Source organism: Phascolarctos cinereus, unplaced genomic scaffold, assembly GCF_003287225.1.
Source record: "Phascolarctos cinereus isolate Bilbo 61053 unplaced genomic scaffold, phaCin_HiC Scaffold_5;HRSCAF=322, whole genome shotgun sequence".
NCBI classification, from domain to species: Eukaryota; Metazoa; Chordata; class Mammalia; order Diprotodontia; family Phascolarctidae; genus Phascolarctos; species Phascolarctos cinereus.
The window spans coordinates 221,786,978-221,809,631 of NW_027555958.1; the positions used below are offsets into that span (position 1 = coordinate 221,786,978).

The 22,654-nt window shown below is 35.5% G+C and overlaps 1 protein-coding gene across 1 annotated transcript in view; it reads right to left on the bottom strand.

Annotated features, from left to right (window-relative positions):
- Window positions 1-18,133, bottom strand: part of GLYATL3 (glycine-N-acyltransferase like 3) — a 22,511-nt gene extending 4,378 nt beyond the window's left edge. Inside the window, exons 1-3 of the mRNA XM_020993851.2 lie at window positions 18,056-18,133; window positions 13,263-13,370; window positions 11,242-11,368 (exon numbers count right to left, since the gene is read on the bottom strand). Coding sequence (XP_020849510.1) covers window positions 11,242-11,368; window positions 13,263-13,370; window positions 18,056-18,133 — 313 coding nt within the window. The remainder of the gene's footprint in view (window positions 1-11,241; window positions 11,369-13,262; window positions 13,371-18,055) is intronic.
- Window positions 18,134-22,654: the final 4,521 nt, after the last annotated feature.

The window sequence follows — 22,654 nt, forward strand, 5'->3', positions numbered from 1 at the left end:
AGAAAGAATTTTTTTAAAAAAATGAAAATGAATGTTTTATTTGAGAAATATAGGGCAACTGTTCATTACAGAATTCTTATAGTACTTAGGGTAATGCTAAGCTAATAACTTAGCAACATGCTGGGTACCGCAGGAAGAAAACTAGGCTTGAAGCTTGAAAAAAATTGCTCCGCAGTGGCATAATTTGGAGTCAGAGAAACTCTTTCCATATCTCAACTCTGGCATTTATTAGCTTCATGACCTTGTGTAAGTCACTTTATATTTGTACTGCATTTTCCTGATTTGTAAAACAAGTAGTCAATTGACTTCTGAACTTTAAGGTTCCCTATAGCTCTGCATCTATGATTCTGTGAACATAGTTTCAAGCTCTGGATCAGTCAGTCACCCACTAGGAGAGACGCCTCAAGTGTCAATTGACTTCTCTGAGGCTCTGCTCCTCCCTGTCCTCCCCTCCCCCCACGATGAAGATTGTCAGGATTTTCCTCACTGGGTAGTTGTGAGGAATAAATTGGGTAATATGTGAAAGTGCTATGTATACAGTAAAGTGTTATAAAAACATAAACTTGTTAGTTATATATTTGTTGTATTTTGTTATTTTTCAGTCATGTCTGATTCTTTGTGTCCCCATTTGGAGTTTTCTTAGCAAAGATACTGGAGTGGTTTGCCGCTTCCTTCTCCAGCTCATTTTACAGATGAGGAAACTGAGGCCAATAGGGTTAAGTGACTTGCCCCAGGGTCATGTGGCTAGCATCTGAGGTCTGATTTGAACTCAGGAAGACGAGTCTTCCTGACTCCAGGTCCAGCACTCAATCTACTGGGCCAGGTAGGTAGTCTTTTATTTTAACTAATGCCTGTATTGCATATGATTTCCTATGCTTTTCTTTACATTCTCTTTTCTGGTAGGAATTTAACAGTCATCAACAAACATATCAATTTACAAAGAACAAAAAATGAGGTGTGAACTTGTGAACTTATTACATTTTTTAAGGTATATTATTAAATTTAACAAGAAAAGTAACAAATTTGTTGTTTGTTTGTTAAGTCTGATTTTCAAGATAGAATTGTCAGCCCCTTGAGGACAGGTAGCATTTCCTACTTTTGCTTACAAAATAGATAACAAAATATGAAAAATGGAGGGGATAATAGAGATCAGAGTATTCAATGAATACTTGACTGGATAATAATAATATTTAACATTTATATAGTGTTTACTATGTGCCAAGCACTGTGCTAAGTGCTTTACTTATATTATTATATCATTTGAACTTCACAACAACCCTGGAAGGTAAGTGCTATTATTATCCCCATTTTACAAATAAGGAAACTGAGGCAAACATAGATTAAGTGGCTTGCCCAGGGTCATATAGCTACTAAATGTATGAACTCAGGTCTTCCTGACTCTAGACCCAGAACTCTATCCACTGTGCCACCTAGCTGCCTCCTCTGCATGATCCAGAACTAGGTAATATGAAAACTGTAGAGTTACTAGGATGTCTCCGTAGAGTTGAAATACATTTAGCAAACTTAAGATGACATCTCAAGTGTAACAATGATAGTTAACATTTATGTAGAGTTTTAAGGTGTGCAAAGTAGTTTGTACGCATTATTTCATATTATCCCCACAAAACCCTGTGAATTAGGGCGATTATTATCTTATCCATTTGGCCCAGAGAGTATAAATGACTTGCCCTAGGTCATGCAGCTAATAAGTGTTTAGTAGAGGATTTAAGTCTGTCTTTCTGAGTACCAGTATAATGCTTTATGGGGCATGGGGCATGCAGCTGTCTTATAGCAATGGAGTGTCAAATAAAATGTCATTTTTTTCAGAGACATACAAACACACACATATCTAGGTAGATAGATAGATAGATAGATAGATAGATAGATAGATAGATAGATAGATAGATAGATAGATAGATATCTGACCTAGTTCCCACAAGACAACACAATTCTTTCAAAGAATGACTCCAAGAGATAAATGTGGCAACAACAAATGAGAATTCATATTTGAGTAATGCTTTTCAGATTTACAAAGCACTGTTCTCACAAGCTATAAGGTAAGTAGTACAAATTTTCTTATCTCCACTTTACAGGTGAGAAACCTGACACTATGAAAGGTTCATTGACTTGGTCTTTGTTGTTCAGTCATAATTAGTAAGTTCTCAAGATGTGATTTGAATCCCACGCCTCCTGAATGAAGTCCATCATTCCACATGCTGTGAAAAGCTGCTTCCCTAAAACAGATTAGTCATTGGTAAAAACACATTCTTCCCCTTTCTCTTTCTTTTCCTTTTTATTATGAACTTAACAACAATTTCATTATACAATGGAGAGCAAAGGATGAAGATTGCAAATGAAACCACAATACTCTGTTATGCAGTTTGTCTTAAACAAAATGTATATTAAATTAAGCAAAGCAAAAGAAAAATCGCCATTTGTGACTCCTGAAATTTTTTTAAATTGTGATTTGGTGCTTTATTCATGATTTTTTCCTTTCTTTTTCCTTTCTTCCTTCTTTCCTTCCTTCCTCCCTCCCTTTTTTCTTTCTTTCTTTCTCTCTCTCTTTCTCTCTTTCTTTCTCTCTTTCTTTCTTTCTTTCTTTCTTTCTTTCTTTCTTTCTTTCTTTCTTTCTTTCTTTCTTTCTTTCTTTCCTTCCTTCTTTCTTCTTCTTTCTTTCTTTCTTTCTTTCTTTCTTTCTTTCTTTCTTTCTTTCTTTCTTTCTTTCTTTCTTTCTTTCTTTCTTTCTTTCCTTCTTTCTTTCCTTCTTTCTTTCCTTCCTTCTTTCCTTCTTTCTTTCTTTCTTTCTTTCTTTCTTTCTTTCTTTCTTTCTTTCTTTCTTTCTTTCTTTCTTTCTTTCTTTCTTTCTTTCTTCCTTTCCTACTAGCTTGCCCTCCCCTCACTCTATTGTAATAAATAAGTATGGTCAGGCAAATGATATTTGAAAATACATACCTCATTCTATACTTCTAATCTACACTTCTCTGCCAGCACCACCTCCTTTTTCATGAAGGTAGAAGGAGGAACAAGAGGTCATGTGATGGATGAAGCAGGGGATAGAAATTAACTTTAGCTTTTTTATTTGAAATAATTTCGTAGAATAAAGGAAGCCTTTGGAGATGTAAGAGGATGTAGTGCTATAATTAAAAAAAAAACCAACCACTGAATTTGGAATCAGACTACAAGTTCTGCCACTTTCTACCTATGTATTCTTGGGGAAATCACTAGATATCTCTGGTCTTAAGTTTTCCCATTTATGTAATGGGTTTGTTAGACTTGATGACCTTAAAGATGCCTTCCAGATCTAAATTGATAATCCTATAAAATACCAGGGACCCAATTCATAGAATCTAAATTGGAGGGAACTGAGGCTATGTGGTCCAACCACTGACTAATTAAGAATCCTTTCTAACATGTATGTGATAAGTAGTCATCCAGCTTTTGCTTAAAAATTTCTACTAAGGGCAGAGCCAAGATGGTGGAGTAAAAGCAGTGACTTGCTTAAGCTCTCCCCCAAATCTCTCCAAATACCTATAAAAATGACTCTAAACAAATCCTAGAGCAGCAGAACCCACAAAAAGACAGAGCGAAACAAATTTCCAGCCCAAGATAACCTGGATAGTTGATGGGAAAGGTCTGTTGCACCAGGCTGGGAGAGGAGCGCAGTTCAGTGTGGGCTGTACTGGCAAAGATGGGGCCCCAGCAAACCCAGGGCAGGTTTCAGGGGACTGAATCTTGGGAAGCTGTGGTGGTTTCCTTACTTCTCAAACCACAAATGCCAAAGACAACTTAGAAGGTCAGTAGAAAGGTCTGTCGGACCTATGTGAGAGAGGAGCGTGGTCCAGCACCAGCCCTGGCATGGTCCTAGGGTGGCAGCTGCAGTGGCAGTTGATCCCCGAGCTCTCAGCCCACAGATGGTGGGGGGATTGAGTGGCTGATCAGAGGGGGATTGCAGGGATCTCTTTGTTGGTGCTGAGGCAGGATTCTCTTGCTTTACCTGTGTTTGGATCTGGGTTGCAGTTCTGGGTGGCGATCCTGGGGCAAGGAGGAACACTGGCATGGTGGAGCTTGTGTTCGTGGTGCAAAGAGAATCCTCCTCACAGTTCCAAGGTAAAAAAGAGTGCTTGTGTTCACTCACAGACCAGAGCATAGGCCAGGAAAGGAGTAAACACCTCACCTTTGATCATACTACCTTGGAAGAACTGAAAATTTACAGGTCCCTAGAAGTATCTCTGAAAACAGCTGCGTAAAACCCCTGAAGTTTGGAACGATACACCCTCCACATTGGAAGCAGAGTGCCTTAACAAAGAGCTAAAAAGTCAAGTAATTCACTGGGAACATGAGGAAACAGCAGAAAAAAACTCAGACTATAGAATTTTACTTTGGTGACAAAGAAGATCAAAACATACAACCAGAAGAAGACAACAAAGTCAAAGTTCCTACATCCAAAGCCTCCAAGAAAAATATGAATTGGTCTCAGGCCACGGAAGAGCTCAAAAAGGATTTTGAAAATCAAGTAAGGATAAAGGCTGATACCATAAGTAAACTGGGAGAACAAGGAATAGTTTATCTATCAGATCTATGGAGGACAGAAGAATTCATGACCAAACAGGAGATAGAGAACATTATGAAAAGCAAAATGGATAATTTGGATTATATTAAATTGGAAAGTTTTTGCACAAACAAAGCCAATGCAACTAAGATTAGAAGGAAGGTAGAAAATTGAGAAAGAATTTTTACAACCAGTCTCTCTGATAAAGGCCTCATTTATAAAATATATAGAGAATTACGACAAATGTATAAGAGCACAAGCCCTTCCCCAATTGATAAATGGCCAAAGGATATGAACAGACAGTTCTCAGATGAAGAAATTAAAGCCATCTATAGTCATATGAAAAAATGCTCTAAATCGTTATTGATTAGAGAAATGCAAATCAAAACAACTCTGACGTACCACATCACACCTATCAGATTGGTCAACATGACAAAACAGGAAAATGATAAATGTTGGAGAGGATGTGGGAAAACTGGAACACTAATGCATTGTTGGTGGAGTTGTGAAATGATCCAACCATTTTGGAGAATAATTTGGAACTATGCCCAAAGGGCTACAAAAATGTGCATACCCTTTGATCCAGCAATAGAACTTCTAGAGCTATATCCCAAAGAGATCAAACAAATGGGAAAAGGACCCACATGTACAAAAATCTTCATAGCAGCTCCTTGTGTGGTGGCAAAGAATTGGAAATTGAAAGGATGCCCATCAATTGGGGAATGGCTGAGCAAGTTGTGCTATATGAATGTAATGGAATACTATTGTGGTAGAAGAAATGATGACCAGGCTGACTTCAGAAAAACCTGGAAAGACTTATATGGTCTGATGCTGAGTGAAGTGAGCAGAACCAAGAGGACTTTGTACTCAATAACAGCCACATTATGTGATGACTAATATTGTTAAACTGAACCCCTCTCAGCATTACAAGGACCTAAGACATCTCCAGAGGCTTTGGGATGGAAAATGCTGTCCACATCCAAAGAAAGAACTATGGAAGTCGAATTGCTATCACTTATTTTTACCTCCTGTTGAGTTTTGTTTCATCTTTCTGATGGTTCCTCCTATTGGTTTTAATTTTCACTAATGTGAAAACATGTTTAATGGGTATGTAAATGTAAAGCCTATATCAGATTGTGCGCTGTCTTGGGGAGGGTTGGGGGGAGGAAGGGGGAGAAAAATTTTCAACTCAAAAGCATATGGAAGTGATTGTTGATAAATCAAAACAAATTAATAAATTGAAAAATAAATTTAAAAAAAGAAAATCAAGTAAGAGAAGTAGAGGAAAAATTGGGAAGAGAAATGAGAATGATGCAAGAAAATCATGAAAAACAAGTCCACAACTTGCTAAAGGGGACCAAAAAAAAAATACAGAAGAAAATAACACCTTAAAAAATAGACTAACTCAAATGGCAAAAGGGGTCCAAAAATCCAATGAGGAGAAGAATGCCATAAAAAGCAGAATTGGCCAAATGGAAAAGGAGGTCCAAAAGCTCACTGAAGAAAATAATTCCTTAAAAATTAGAATGGAGCAAATGGAAGCTAATTACTCTATGAGAAATCAAGAAATTATAAAACAAAACCAAAAGAATGAAAAATAGAATACAATGTGAAAAATCTCATTGGAAAAACAACTGACCTGAAAAATAGATCCAGGAGAGATAATTTTAAAAAATTGTTGGACTACCTGAAAGCCATGATCAAAAAAAGAGCCTAGACATAATCTTTCAAGAATTTGTCAAGGAAAACTGCCCTGATATTCTAGAACCAGAAGGTAAAATAGAGATGGAAAGAAACCACTGATCACCTCCTGAAGGAGATCCCCAAAGGAAAACTCCAAGGAATATTGTAGCTAAATTCCAGAGTTCCCAGCTCAAGGAGAAAATATTGCAAGCAGCCAGAAAGAAACAATTCAAGTATTGTGGAAACATGATCAGGATAACATAAGATTTAGCAGCTTCTACATTAAGGGACTGGAGGGCTTGGAATAGGATATTCTGGAGGTCAAAGAAGCTGGGATTAAAACCAAGAATCATCTACCCAACAAAACTAAGTATAATCCTTCAGGGGGGAAAATGTATATTCCATGAAATAGAGGACTTTCAAGCATTCTTGATGAAAAGACCAGAGCTGAATAGAAAATCTGACTTTCAAATACAAGAATCAAGAGAAGCATGAAAAGGTAAACAGGAAAAAGAAATGTTAAGGGACTTATTAAAGTTAAAGATATTTGTAACTCATGAGACCTTTCTCAGTGTTAGGGTAGTTATAAGGAATATATATGCATATATGGGTACATACATATATACATACATACACATATACACATATGTAATATACACATATGTGTGTATACACACATACATATACAGAGGACACAGGGTGAGTTGAATATGAAGGAATGATATCTAAAAAATAAAATTAAGGGGGGAGAGAGGATTGTACTGGGAGAAGAAGAAAGGGAGAGGTAGAATGGAGTAAGTTATATCACGTAAAAGTGGTAACAAAAAGCTATTACAGTGGAGGGGAAGTAAGAAGGACTGAATGAATATTATTCTCATTGGATTTGGCTTAAGGAGGGAATACAACATACACACTCAATTGGGTATGGAAATCTATCTTACCCTACAGGAAAATAGGAGGGAAATACAGGATAAGAGAGGGGAGGATGATGGAAGAGAGGGCAGATTGGAGGACTGGGTAATCAGAAGCAAACACTTTTGAGGAGGGACAGGGTCAAAGCAGAGAACAGAATAAATGGGAGGCAGGATAGGATGGAGGAAAATATAGTCAGTCTTTTACAACATGACTGTTATGGAAGTGTTTTGCATGACTACACAAGTATAACCTATATTGAATTGCTTGCCTTCTCAATGAGGGTGGGTGGGGAGGGAGGAAGGGAGAGAATTTGGAATTCAAAGTTTTAAAAACGAATGTCAAAAATTATTGTTACATGCAACTGGGAAATAAGATATACAGGCAATGGGGTATAGAAATCTATCCTGCCCTACAGGAAAATAGAAAGAGAAAGGGATAAGAGAAAGAGGGGTGATAGAAGGGAGGGCACATTAGGGGAATGGGGTATTCAGAATGCACACTGTCTGGGAATGGGGGGAGGAGAGAGATGGGGAAAAATTGGAACTCAAAATCTTGTGGAAGTGAATGTTGAAAACTAAAAATAAATTAATTAATTTTTGAAAAAAAGGAAAAACAAGCAAACAAAAAAACCCCTACTGAAAGGGAAACGATTTCTTCCCAAGGCAGGCCATTCCATTTTTTTGCATAGCTCTAATTTGACTTTCCAAAACTTCTACCCATCAGTCAGTTTTGCTCCATGGGGACCCAAGAGGACAAATCTGGACCCCTTTCCAGATAACAGCCCTTTCAGTTCTTGAACATAATAATCATGTCCCTAAGTCTTCTCTCTTCTAGGCTAAACATACTCACTTACTAATTAGACATTTTGGCACCTAAGGCACCACCCTCTTCTCTCTCTGAGTGACCCCACAATCTAGAGTCCACCTTGGTGCGGGGATAGAGAAAAGGTGAAAAAAGGAATCCAAAGAGGAGTTCAGCTGGAGCGGGACTGATAGAGGAATTATAACAATAATTATCCAAGTCATGATAATAAGTAGATCAAGCTCAATTTTTTTCTACTGAATATGAGTACTGTCAAAACATACATATAATGCATTTTTAAATTATCCAATTAAAATTATCATATATTATATTTATTATATATAAAACCTTTATTCTTCCTTCTTCTCTGGACTCCAAATTATCCATGCCTTGAAACAAAGTCTCACGTGACCCACCAACTTCTTTCAAATGTTTCTCATTGGTAGTTTCTAGACCCTTAGAATCCTAGATGTAGAGTGGCAAGGGACCTTAGATGTCATCCACTTCAGTCCCTTCATTTTACAAAGGAGGAAGGTAAGGCTCAGAGGAGTCAAGTGACTTATCCAGGGTCACATAGATGTTAGTGACAAAGAAGGAATTTGAATGCATGTCTTTTGACTCACTGATCTTTCCATTGAACCACACTGCCTCTTCACCAGGTTGTCCTCTGGATGCTTTCTAGTTTATCAATGTCCTTCGTAAAATGCAACTTTGAGAACCAAACACAATACTCCAAATGTGGTCTGACTAGAGGTACAGGAGAACTATGATCTTCCTAGTCTGAGATATTATACATCTCTTAATGCAGCCTAAGATTGCAAACTTTGTTCCAAAAAAAAAAATGGCCATCTTCCTAATAATACGTATGTTATCTGTAATAGTAAGTACTTCTCCTTCATGTTTAAGGTCTTAAAGCAGTGGTTTGCAAAGTGTGATATGGGATCCCCACCTCCGCCCTAGACTCTTTCAAGGTGTCCATTAGGTAGAAAATATTTTCATAACAAAAGAAGAATAAAATTCTATGTTCTAATTTCTAATGTGGTTCATATATATATATATATATATATATATATATATATATATATACACACACACAAATATATATACATATATATAGATATATATTTATATATATGTATATACATATAATATTTTCTAATGTAAAATGTGTGTGTGTGTGTAGTATATTCCACCTAAACAGAAGCCTTTTGGGGGGATTAGGAATAAGAGCTACTCAATAATTTTTTTTTATTTAAAAAAATTTCTTTTACTCAATAATTTTCAAGGGACCTTCAAACGAAAATGTTTGAGAACCAGTGCTTTAAAATAATGAGTGAGTCCTTGGAATACAAAGTAGCAGGATATATGAAAATAATGATAACTATATTCTATCCTAATCATTTTGTTTTTAAAACTGAATCTCCTTATTTCACACAAGATGAAAAAGCAGTAGTCACTCATGGGCCAATCTCACTACTGATCTACACAGAAACTTTCATCTGCTCTGTTTCTGACCTAGGCTGGTTCACCCCTCTTTAAGCAGGCTGGTGGTCTTCTCTTCCAAAGAACTCACCATATTGGTGTTGTACAGTCATCTTTAGCCCTAGTGAAGCTCAAAACTCCTGAACTTAAGCAATCTACAGGCCTTGGTCTCCCCCAACAGCAGAGATTACAGGCATTTATAACTATACTAGTCTTAATCATTTTCACTTATCAGTGATTTTGGTGGAGAATTATAGAAATTACTTGCATTTAAAATTTTATATTTATTGATATATTTTGTTTCTTTCATTTGAAAATATATTCTTCTCTCCTTCAACATCTAACAAGCCATATCTTATGGAAAAGATTTGGGTGAAAGTGGCAGAGCATTTTGGAAAATCAACAAATCCATCATGTCTGAAAGTATATGCAATATTCCACACATATTCCCCCACCTATGCAAGAAAAAAAAGGACATGCAATTTTTTTTTCCCATTTTTGTCCAAGGTCAAGCTCAGTCATCATAATTACTCAGTGTTCAGGGTTTTTTTCCCCTTTCTATTTATACTCTTGTAGCTGTTGTGTATATTGTTTTGTTGATTCTGTTTACTCTACTCTGAATCATTTCATATGTTCATTTACTCTTCTCTGAATGATTCATATTCATCATTTCTTCAAGTTTAGTAATATTGCTCTATATTCGTGTACTATAATTGGTTTAGCTATTCCCCAAATCAATGGTTATGTACTCTATTTTTATTTCTTTGTGACTTTGAAAAGTGATACCATTAATATTTCTGTGTATGTGGAACCTTGATTTTTGTCTTTGACCTTTTAAGGGTACCTTCCTAGCAAAGTGATGTCTGGGCCAAAGGGTAAAAACATTGTAGTCATTTATTATTATTATTATTTTTTATAATTCCAAACTGCTTTGCAAAATTGTTGGACCAATTCACAGCTCCATCAACAATAAAATCTGCATTTCTCTAAGCAAATGGTCATTCTGTGAATCCTATGGTTAGGAACCAAGAGCAAAAGGGGGAAAAGAAGATACATTGGTAAATATGAGTTGAGCTGATACAAATTTGGGGAACCAAAGATGTTTCATAGGCTTAATGATTTCTAAAAACAACTTGCAGGGCAATTTTATTTTTTTATATGAGGCGATCGGGATTAAGTGACTTGCCCAGAGTCACACAGCTAGTGAGTGTTATGTGTCTGAGGCCAGATTTGAACTCAGGTTCTCTTGACTGCAGGGCCCATGCTCTATCCACTGCACCACCTAGCTGTGCCCAGGGCAAATACTTTTAAAATGAACATCATCAAGCACCAAGGTTACAATAATTTATTCTGTCATGTTTGTTGAGAGAAGGAGAGAGATTGAGGACCTTGTAATCAAAGAATAGGAATGCCATTATTACCTCTTTCTAGTTGTGGAAGAATAAACAACTTCCCTATTGGATCAATTTATTTCAAGATATTGAGAAGAACTACAGTGGGATTGTGTAAAGGAGGATGAGAAAGGAATTATATTACATGTATCCACCTTCTGAGAGCACCTATAGAAATCTATAACTGGTGCTATTAAAATTCCTTCAATTAAAATGAATTATAATTAAAAGGATCTTTTTTTCTATAAGAGCCAACTCTTCATATCATATAACAAAGAAACAAACTTTTAAAAACAAATATTAACCCTTCCACCAAAACAAATGAACAAACAAAAAACAAACCCAAAACAAAGCAGAGCCATGAGTGGAAGTAGGGGAGAAAATTGCTGAGCTTGTAGCTCTTTTGACACACAACTTCACCTTGTATCTGAAAGACTTGCTCCCAGTTGATAACATTAGGCTCCTCTAGAAGCTTACGATAAGCCCTGGCATCTTTATAGAAGACTGCATAAGCATTGGTATAATGGTCCAGGTCATCTGTTTTAGCCTAGGGAAGAAGTATATCGTCATGAAATTAATAAAAGCCTATATGAGATCCAAATCTTGAAGGTCTATGGCCTGCTCAGTTACAAATTTTGAAATAGAATTTCTTCTTTACAACAGTTTCGTCCTTTTTAAAATTTTTTTTTTAGGCAGTTGGGGTTAAGTGACTTGGCCAGGGTCGTACAGATAGTAAGTGTCAAGTTTGGTCTGAGGCCAGATTTGAACTCAGGGCCTCCTAACTTCAGGGCTGGTGCTCTATCTACTGTGCCACCTAGCTACCCCTCAACAGTTTCTTCCAAAAGCTATTACAGATGTATGTATGTGCACAGATGTATGTATGTATGCAAGGCAGCTAGTCTCATCTTCCTGAGTTCAAATCTGGCCTCAGATACGTACTAGCTATGTGACCCTGGACAAATCACTTAACACTCTTTGCCTCAGTTCCTTACAGGTAAAATGAGTGGAGAAGGAAATGGCAAACCACTCCATTGTCTTTGCCAAGAAAACTCCAAATGGGGTTACAGAGAGTCAGACATGACTGAAAAACAACTGAACAGAATTTGTATAATATGTATGTACATATTTTGATACATTTATATATATATGTATACATAGGTGCATATGTGTATAGATGCAGATATGTATATATCTATTTGTGTATATATGTAGGTGAATACATATGTGTGTATCTGCATATCTATATGTATCTATATGAATGTGTGTGTGTGTGTGTGTGTGTATAACAGTCACTTAATCTCTCAGTTCTCTAGGTAATTCTCTTAACTCTAAATTGCAGAGAAGGTGCCAGCTGGCATTGGTAGAATGAATTTCCTCACCTAGAAGTTTCCTATACCAATAAAACCTAAAGTCCAGTCCCTACCCGCATTTAATCTTATGATCCAGAACTCTGAAATTCCTCCCTATGTTCATGATAAACTACTCTTATTTTTTCTTCAGCCTCACTCCTCTTAAGCCTGTTTTTCTTTTCATTTTGATCTCTATGTACTCTATCCCTCCCTGTTCTCCCAGTCTATTATTTTTGCTCTGCTTTCCTGCCCCTCCAATCACAATCTTTACCTCTGCAGTTAACCAATTCAACTATATACACTGTCCTCTCTCCTTGAATCCCTTGCTGGCTTGTCTTAGCGCTGACCACATCTTGCCAAATTTCAACTTCGGGTTATCTCCCACAGACTATGTTCTCTGATTCTATTCCTGCACTGCAGCATGTATGCTGTGGAAAGTCATACAAGTGAAAAGCCCTATATTGTGAAACTAATTAGAATATTAATAATATAGTTCTAATGGTATAGCTATAAACAGGGTGGGTCAACTGGAACTTTTCCCCAGTGCACCACATCTGAAGTACTTCCTCCAAATGAAAACCTTCCTGTCCATTGGCCCTAAAGGGTTCCACCACTCTTACAGGGTCTATTTTTCTTCAGCTGCCTCTTTTTTTGTGGGTTATAGTTCTAGGGTCACAGACAGTATGAGGAGGAGGATTAGAGCCTGACTTTCAGTAGTCTTCCAGACCAATTACATCTGACTATAGTAGACTGTCTCCCGTGTTGCTCCTTCTCTTCCCCACCTCATCCCCAACCTCTACCTGCTACTTTGACCAGGGCCCCAGAAGGCTACTTATGGTTCAGAGTAATAATAGAAAATAACCAGTTTGTTAAAAGTGGAGAGGCGTTAGTTTGTGTTATTTTGTATCATAACCATTTCACTTAAAAGTATATAAAATTTCCCTGGCCATTGCCTCTCTTCCTTTCCTCCTAAATGATTCTAATCCCTGTTCTCCTTCTTCTCCTCCAAATTGTCACCTATCCTGCATTACTATACTTCTTCTCTGCTCTTGGATAACACAATTTCAAACTGATTTTCATACCAATAGATACCTGTTTCTGCCGCCGAGTGATGACAGTTTTGAAGTCTGGCCATGAATCCACTACCACTTCCTTCTGAAAGGGATTTCCACGATTCATGTTCATTACTGCTCCATAAACCTGAGCCGACAAATTCAGAGAAGAAGGAGAAGGTAAATAAGAATCCAATCACTAATGGCTATTCTTCACATGGTATTCTTCACTTCATATCCTACTGAGCAATGATAGCCATTCTACCTACCACCGGTTATCTAACCAGGAGAAAAATGAAAAGGAAATGAATTCTTTTGCTTTCTCTGACCATTTTCTTAGAATCCCACCCCCTTCAAAACAAAACAAAACAAAACAAAACAACAGGTGTCAGATCTACACAATCCTGTATGACTCCACCCAAATTTCAATCAATAGGCAAACATTGAACTCCTTCTATGTTCCAAGTACTAGTCTGGACGTTGAGTATACAAACACACAAACAAAACAAAACAAACAAACAAAAAACCCTGAAGTAGTACCTATCCTCAAGTAATCCACAGTCTATTGTAGGAGACCACATGTTCATATGTAAATATATACAGAATAAATGTAAAATAGTTTAGGGAGGTCACTAGCAGGTAGGGGATGAAGAAAGGCTTCATATAGAAGCTGGTACTTGATATGGCTGTGTCATAAAGTATAATATAGTTATGTCAAACACCTTCACGATAGGCACTTGATACCTAAGACCTAATAAGAACTGTCAAATACAAATACATCTTTATCAACCAGTTGAGACTTTCAAGTAAGGTGGGAACATGGTATAAGCAAAAAAGACCACTAGACCTGTAATGAGGACAGATGTGGGCTCAGTTCCTCCCTCAGACACTTATTTGATGTGTAACACTGGACAAATCATTTAACTTCTCTGAGTTTCAGTTTTCTCATCTGTAAAATGGGGGCAAGAGTACCCACAGGGATTTCTTTGTAGTCATACATCACTGGAAGAATATTGGTGTTAACAGGATGGGTCTTTGTTTGAGGGAGAAAATATGGATACATAAATGGGAAATTTCTCAAGGTGATCCTGCCTGTACTCTTTCTCCTTCTCTTCAGTTTTGGGATGCATCATGGAATATTATGATCTCTGAAGATCTGGAGTTGAATATCACTAAAGGGAAATGGAGAGGCTTGTGATGGGCATGTTCTGGCTGCCCTACAAATGATATATAAGAGAAATGACAGAAAGGAAGTCATCAAAGAAACATGTTACTAGAATAAAAACAATTAATTGGTTACATATGGAGAACAAGAGATGGTTGATAGCAACCTCTGTCCTCCATTTGTATTCACACAGTGTTGAGAACTTATGAAAGGTTCTTAGCCTTTAAGAAGCAGCTCAAGTGCCATCTTCTCCATGAAACCATTCCCAATCCTCCAACTGCTAAGGCCCTCCTTCCTAAACTACTTTTTTTTTTTACTGCTTGGTACATATTTGCATTTATTCATTTTATAATTCACTTGGCAGGTGGATAGAACTTGGAGACAGGAAAACCTAAATTCAAATTCTGCTTCAGACATGTACTGGTTGTGTGACCTTGGGCAAGTTGTTTAACCTCTGTTTGCCTCAATTTTCTCTTCTAAATGGGAATAATAATAGTATCTATCTCACCAAGGTTGTAAGGATCAAAGGTGATAACATGTGTCAAGCACTTTGCAAACCTCAAAACACTATATAAATGCTAGTTATTATTTAGTAATAATTTATGCTTTATTTGTAAATTTACTTTTATATTCTCTCATTTGAATGTAAGAACTTTGGTATTAGGGATTATTTCATCCTTTATACTTGTATCCCTAGTGCCTAGCATAGTATTTGATACATACTATGCATTTAATAAATGTTTATTGAGTGATTTGTTCATTTGTGGGAAAACATGAATGAGAATCACACAGAATACAGGGGTATGTATATACATACAAGTATATGTTTGCAAATATATATCAGATAATATTAGCATTTTCATTGAGGGAGTGTTGAGTAGGGGAAAACCTAAATAAAGTATAGGTGTTTACCAATGAAGGACATAACAAGGTTGTATACTAGTTTGAGCTTTTATAGAATGAATTAAGATCAAGCATAAAGTTATTTTTTGAGGCATTCTACATTTCCAAATAGTCCCTTCGCTAGTGTAGATCCTCTGTGACTTTTGTCAGTGCCATCTCACAAAAATCCAATGGTGGATACATCTAAGACATTAGAGGCCTCTCTTGAAGTCTTTTAACATTTCTTGAATACCAGTGCAGCTGTCCACCTATCTGTCTCTTAACCTTCACTCTTTCACTATCCTTAGCTAACTTCCTTTTCAAACATTTCCAACGACATTGTTTATCCAAGCTTTCACTTTATAAAATTAATGAAAGAGTTCTCTTCTCTGGTTCCCTTTACAACCAAAATGATAACTTCCATTAGGCATTTTCTTTGGGGGTTTCATGGCATTGTGCACAGATAGTTTAGAGGGTAGTTAAGTCAACTTGATTTTGGCTCCTTGGATCACTTTTTTACTCTGGTGTCTGTGGCTTTCCAAGTTGTTCTGTGTTCCTAGAGAATCAAAGCTGTTTGGAAGCAACATAGTACCATGCATAGAGAATGGGGCTGGATCCTGACAGACCCGAGTTTAAGCCCTACCTCTGACACTTAACAAGCTGTGTGATCTTGGGCAAATCACTTAACCTCTCTAGGACTTGATTTCCTCTTCTGTAAAATGAGGGGTTCAGACTAGATGAATGCTGAAGTTCCTTCCAGCTCTACATTTATGAGCCTATGATCTTTCCTTTCATTAATACTCTCGTTAAGTCCATTTGACTGAGGAAGCCTTCCCCAACTTGGAATGATTTTTACTAATAAGCAGGTGATGTGAATCTACTTTAAATTCATGTGATTCTAGTAGATTGGAAATGTTATGTGTGTCAAGTAGAATAATGAACTATGGATACCACAACACTAACTTATATTTTACAAAATCATAAGATCGCTGAGTTGGAAGAAACTCAGAGGGCATTTAGACTAAGGCCTTCCAGAGACGAGAATCCTAAAACAACCCCAACAAGTGAACATCCAGTCTTTACTTGAAGGTATCCAAGTGGTGAGGTACTCTTTACCATTGTGATAAATCAATACATTGAATTCTTTGACAACTGTACTTTGTTATTAAGTTTTTCCTTATATGGAACTAAAAACTTTTTCCTTGTAAGTTCTTTCCTTCAGTTGAAGAAGAAGAAGAAGAAGAAGAAGAAGAAGAAGAAGAAGAAGAAGAAGAAGAAGAAGTAGTAGTAGTAGTAGTTTTAGCAGTTTTCTACTATTTAACATAGTTTTCTTTCTGTTCCAAATGATGAATTAAGAGTTCTGAAGTTAAAAATGTAACACTTCTTTCAAAACTCAGGTTGAGACCAAAAAAGAAAAAAAGTGACTGGCCTCAGGATTAAAAGAGAAAATTTTAAAGTCTGTGGGGAGACACGTTTCAGTTACAATCATTATTTAAACATTAAGTATTTTTTTTGGGGGGGGTTGGCAAATAAAGAAACTAGAGGAATAAAGAGTTATAGAAGCATGATTAAGAATTAACTATAGTTACACAACTATTTAAGTTACTAGCTATACTAATTATTAAATACTTTTTTTTGTTGCTGTTGTTCAGTCATTCAAGTCGTGTCAGACTCTGTCACCCCATTTGGGGTTTTCTTGGCAAAAATACTGGAGTTGTTTGTCATTTCCTCTTTCACAGATGAGGAAACCGAGGCAAACAGGGTTAAGTGAATTGCCCAGTCGCACAGCTAGTAAGTGTCTGGGGCAAGATTTGTACTTAGGAAAATGAGTCTTCCTGACTCCAGGTCCAGAACTTTATCCTCTGTACCACTGATCTGCCCACTAAATATTTACCTAACCTATAGGCTCCCTGAGAGCAGGAACTATGGTTTATCTAAACTTTCCTCTCCTAGCAACTAACATCGTGCTCTTAAATGTTTAATGATTTTCCTTAATAAATGTTTGTTTTTATTAGTTAATCAGTTAAACATATTAGAACCACAGCAAGAGTATTTGACAAAATGAGGACAGGAGAAATCATGCTATATATCTATATGTCTATAAAATAGTATTTATTGAGAGGCAACATGGCATAACCTGGATTCAAGACCTACCTGTGAAACATACCAGAAAAGTGACCCTGGGAAAATTACTTGACCTCTTAGTATTCTAGACTCTCTAAGATTGTAAGTTATAGAGTAGGTACCAACTTGTACTGGTAAAAGTTTCCTCACTTGGGAGCTGCCTATACCAGTGAGATCATAAGCACAGTCTCTATTCTACTAATAGTAATATACAAAGGTGGCCATTTAATCAACATTTATACAATTTTATCAATTATGTTTTTGCTAGAAAATGCATATGTAACTAGGTCAAATGATAAATGCTCTGAAAGATAATTTTTGGAGTAGGTTTGTCTTCTGGGCCATTGTCATCCTGTTGTAACTAGCCAAATTATACATATGGTGGCAAGAAAACTAGCAAGACTTGAAGACTCAAAACTATTTTAATCATAGCAAATATCATGTATGCATTATGTAATTGGACTCTCATGAACTTGTGTGTAATCAAGGCAGAGAGCATCATTTTCAGATGAAGAAACTGAGGCCGAGAGATGCTAAATAACTTGCATATAGTCATGCAGCAATATGTTCTCACAGGCATCTGGCATTGTTACCTCTTACTAAAAACAAACAAACAAACAAACAAACACAAACAAACAAAAAACCTAGGTATATAGTAGTACCTTGAGTGATTCAGGAAAGTTACTCTTCAGCATTTGCTCTAATATATGAAGTTTGGTGGAACAATTGAGCAGTATCATCTTCTCTAGAACTATTAGGAACAAAATAGCGTCTAATAAAAGACAAAAACAAAAACATGAATGTTTAATTTCAGATTTTGACTTGAACTTAATAGTATTTTATTTTTTCTCAATTATATGTAAAGATATTGTCTAGCATTCATTTTTACAAAATTTGGACTTATTTTTTTCTTTCCTCCTTCTTCTCCCTTCTTCCTAAAATGTTAAGCAATTTGATATGTTACATATGTGCAGTTACATATGTAAAACATACTTCCAAATTAGTCACAGCTGTGAAAGAAGAAAGAGACAAAAAGGAAAAAAAGCCACCAAAAAAATGAAAATAGTATGCTTCAATCTGCATTTGGAATCTATCAGTTCTTCCTTTGGATGTGAATAGCATTTTCCATCATTAGTCCTTTGTAATTGTCTTGGATCATTGTGTTGCTGAGAAAAGCTAAGTTGATCATCACAATATGTTGCTGTTACTGTGTACAATGGTTTCCTGCTTCTGCTCATTTCACTTTGTATTAGTTCACAAAGTTCTTTCCAGGTTTTTCTGAAATCTGCCTGCTCGTGATTTCTTATTACATAATAGTATTCCATTATAATCATATACCACAACTTGTTCAGCCATTCCCCAAATGATGGGCATCCTCTCAATTTCCAATTTTTGACATTACATAAAGAACTGCTATAAATACTTTTGTACATATAGGTCATTTCCTCTTTTTTTATGATCTCTTTGTGATACAGACCTAGTAGGTATCACAGGGTAGGCATAGGGGTTGTCTTCTGGGCATAGTTCCAAATTGCTCTCCAGAATGGTTGGATCAGTGCGTTGGTGTTCCATTTTCCTCACATCCTCTCTTATATTTATCATGTTCCTTTTTTGTCATATTAGCCAATCTGATAGGTGTGAGTTGTTTTAATGTGCATTTCTCTAATCATAAATGATTTAGAGCATTTCTTTGTATGAGAAATTATTATTATTATATTATTCATATGATAACAGCTAGCTTTACTTTCTTCACCTGAAAATTGTCTGTTCATATCCCTTGACCATTTATCTTTTGGTGAATGGCTTTTATTCTTACAAATTTGATTCAGTTCTCTATGTATTTGAGAAATGAAGCCTTTATCAGAGACACTTGCTGTAAAGATTGTTTCCCAGATTTCTGCTTTCCTTTTAATCTTGATTGCATTGGTTTTCTTTGTGCAAAAACTTTAATTTAATATAATCAAAATGATCTATTTAACATTTTATAGTGCTCTTTATCTTTTGCTTGGTCATAAATTCTTTCCTTTTCCATAGATCTAACAGGTAAACTATTCCTTGCTTTTCTAATTTGCTTATGGTATCACCATTTATGTCTAAATCATGTCCCCATTTTTACCTTATCTAGGTATATGGTATAAAATGTTGGTCTATACCTAGTTCATGCCATATTGTTTTCCAGTTTTCCCAGCAGTTTTTGTTAAATAGTGAGTTTTTTTTCCTGGAGGTTGTGGTCTTTGGGTTTATCAAACACTAGGTTACTATGGCCATTTACTACTGTGTCTTGTGTACCTAATTTATTCCACTAATCTACCACTCCATTTCTTAGCTAGTACCAGATAGTTTTGATAATTGCTGCTTTATAATATAGTTTGAGATCTGGTATGACTATGCCACCTTCCTTTACATTTTTCCCCATTAATTCCTTTGATATTCTTGACCTTTTGTTCTTCCAGATGAATTTTATTATTATTTTTTTCTAGCTCTATAAAATAAGTTTTAGGTAGTTTGATTGGTATGGCACTGAATAAGCAAATTAGTTTAAGCATAATTGTCATTTTTGTCATATTGGTTCAGACTATCCATGAGGGATTCATATTTTCCCAATTTTTTAGATCTGACTTTGTCTAAAAAGTGTTTTGTAATTGTGTTCATATAGTTCCTGGGTTTGTCTTGGAAGGTAGATGCTTGAGAATTTTATATTAATTATAACTATTTTAAATGGAATTTATCTCTAGCTGATGGCCTTTGTCATATATAGAAATGTTGATGATTTATGTGGGTTTATTTTATATTCTGGAACTTTGCTCAAGTTGTAATTATTTCAAATAGTTTTTCAGTTGATTCTCTAGGATTTTCTAAGTATAATCACCTGCAAAGAGTGATAGTTTTATTTTCTCATTGCCTATTCTTTTAATTTCTTTTTTAATTCTTTAATTTCTTTTTCTTCTCTTACTGCTATAGCTAACGTTTCTAGTACAGTATTATATAATAGAGGTGATAATGGGCATTCTTGCCTTATCCCTGATCTTACTGGGAAGGCTTCTAGCTTATTACCATTACAGATAATGCTTGTTGATGATTTTAGATAAATATTATTTTGGGTTATCATTTCAAGGAATGTTCCCTTTATTCTTATGCTCTCTAGAGTTTTTTATAGGATTGGGGGCCATATTTTGTCAAAAACTTTTTCCACATACATTGAAATAATTATATGATTTCTGTTGGTTTTGCTATTGATAAGGTCAATTATGCTGATAGTTTTCTCAATATTGAACCAACTCTGCATTCCTGGTATAAATCCCACCTAGTCATAGTGTGTTATCCTTCTGACATATTGCTGTAATCTCTTTGCTAGTATTTTATTTAAAATTTTTGCATCTATATTCATTAGGAAAATTGATCTATAGTTTTCTTTCTCTATTTTGACTCTTCCTGGTTTAGGTATCAGTACCATATCTGTTCCACAAAAGGAGTTTTGTAGGACTCCTTTTTCACATATTTTTTCCAAATAGTTATATATTATTGGAATTAATTGTTCTTTAAACATTTGGTAGAATTCACTTGTGATCCCATCTGGCCCTGGGGATTTTTTTCTTACAGAGTTCATTAATGGCTTGTTCAATTTCTTTTTCTCAGATGAGGTTATTTAAACATTCTCTTTCCTCATCTGTTAATCTGGGTAATTTGAATTTTCATAAATATTCATCAATTTTGCTCAGATTATCAAATTTATTGGCATATGTTTGGCCAAAATATTCCCAAATGATTGCTTTAACTTCTTCTTCATTGGTAGTGATTTTACCCTTTTCATTTTTGATCCTGGATATTTAGTTTTCTTCTTTCTTTGTTTTTTTTAAATCAAATTAACCAATGGCTTATCTATCTTAATGGGTTTTTTTTCATGAAACCAGATCCTAGTTTTATTTATTAGCTCAATAGTTTTCTTACTTTCAATTTTATTAATCTCACCTTTGGTTTTTAGGATTTCCAATTTTGGTGCTTAATTGGGGATTTTTAATTTGTTCTTTTTCTAGTTTTTTAGTTGCTTGCTTAATTTGTCAATCTGCTCTTTCTCTATTTTGTTGATGTAAGAATATAGAGAAATGCATTTCACCTAAGTACTTCTTTGGCTACATCCCATAAACTTTGGTACAGGGGTGGGGAATCTTCATGTTGGATAGCATTAAGATTTAGTTGTAATCAAATAAGGCCACATTCAAGAAACTTCAATTAGATATACTTTAAAATGTACATTATTTTGTAAAAATCTAACTACTATGTACTTAATAATTTCAAAAAATGAAAACTATTTATTATTTTTAAAATTAACTAACTTTTTAATGACTTTGTTGCATCTGCTTTTTGTTGGACAGCACTTGAATTTTTGGTTGCAGCATGAAGATCCTCAGTTTCAGTCGATCCTCTAAATGTGTATCAGTCATTTGTGACCTTAAGGGCATCTTGCTTTGGGTTGGGTAGCAGAATGCAGATTCTCAGCAATAAGTGGTTGAAAAACAGGAAAGCATTTTTTGGGCATGTTGCTGAAAGCATGGGTATTCTACTGCATTTTCCTATATTTCAATTGGATCTTTCTTAGCATCAAGCAATGACTTTAAAATGTCATCTACTGAGAGCTCAATCAATTCCATTTGTAGTTCTTTAGGTGCCTTAGTGATATCAGCTAGGTGAGGGTGAAATGCTAATTTGAATGTGATGTCATGATTCTTAAAGTCAGTGAACCTTTCATTGTATTCTCCAATTAATTAAGTCTATAACAGCTGCATATTCTTCAAATGATTTGCATATATCATCCTGATCATCAATGACCTTTGCTAACTGGGGAAAATGTTCATCTGAAATTTCCTTTTGAAGAAGACACGTTTTGAAAAAAGATAGCTTTTTTCAAAATACTTGGATTTTTTGCAACATATAATATATAGACTTAGTTTTACCTTGCAAAGAAATATTCAGGTTGTTTTGACTTGACATGATGTCACATAGAAATGTAGCATTCCTATAGAAATCTTCTTTCAATAATCCACATTGCTAATTCTGTTCTTCATAAAATTTAGCTATCTGTTCTCACAGAGATAAATTTTGGCTAACACCTGTCCCTGTGATAGCTAATGCATTTTAGAATGATATGGCAAATTCATACTGAATACCTCATCATTAAACTTAATATGTTACGAAACTGACAATGCTGTGTTACATTTGTAAAAATACAGTCAACAATACCTACAACTTGTTGAAAAATGTCA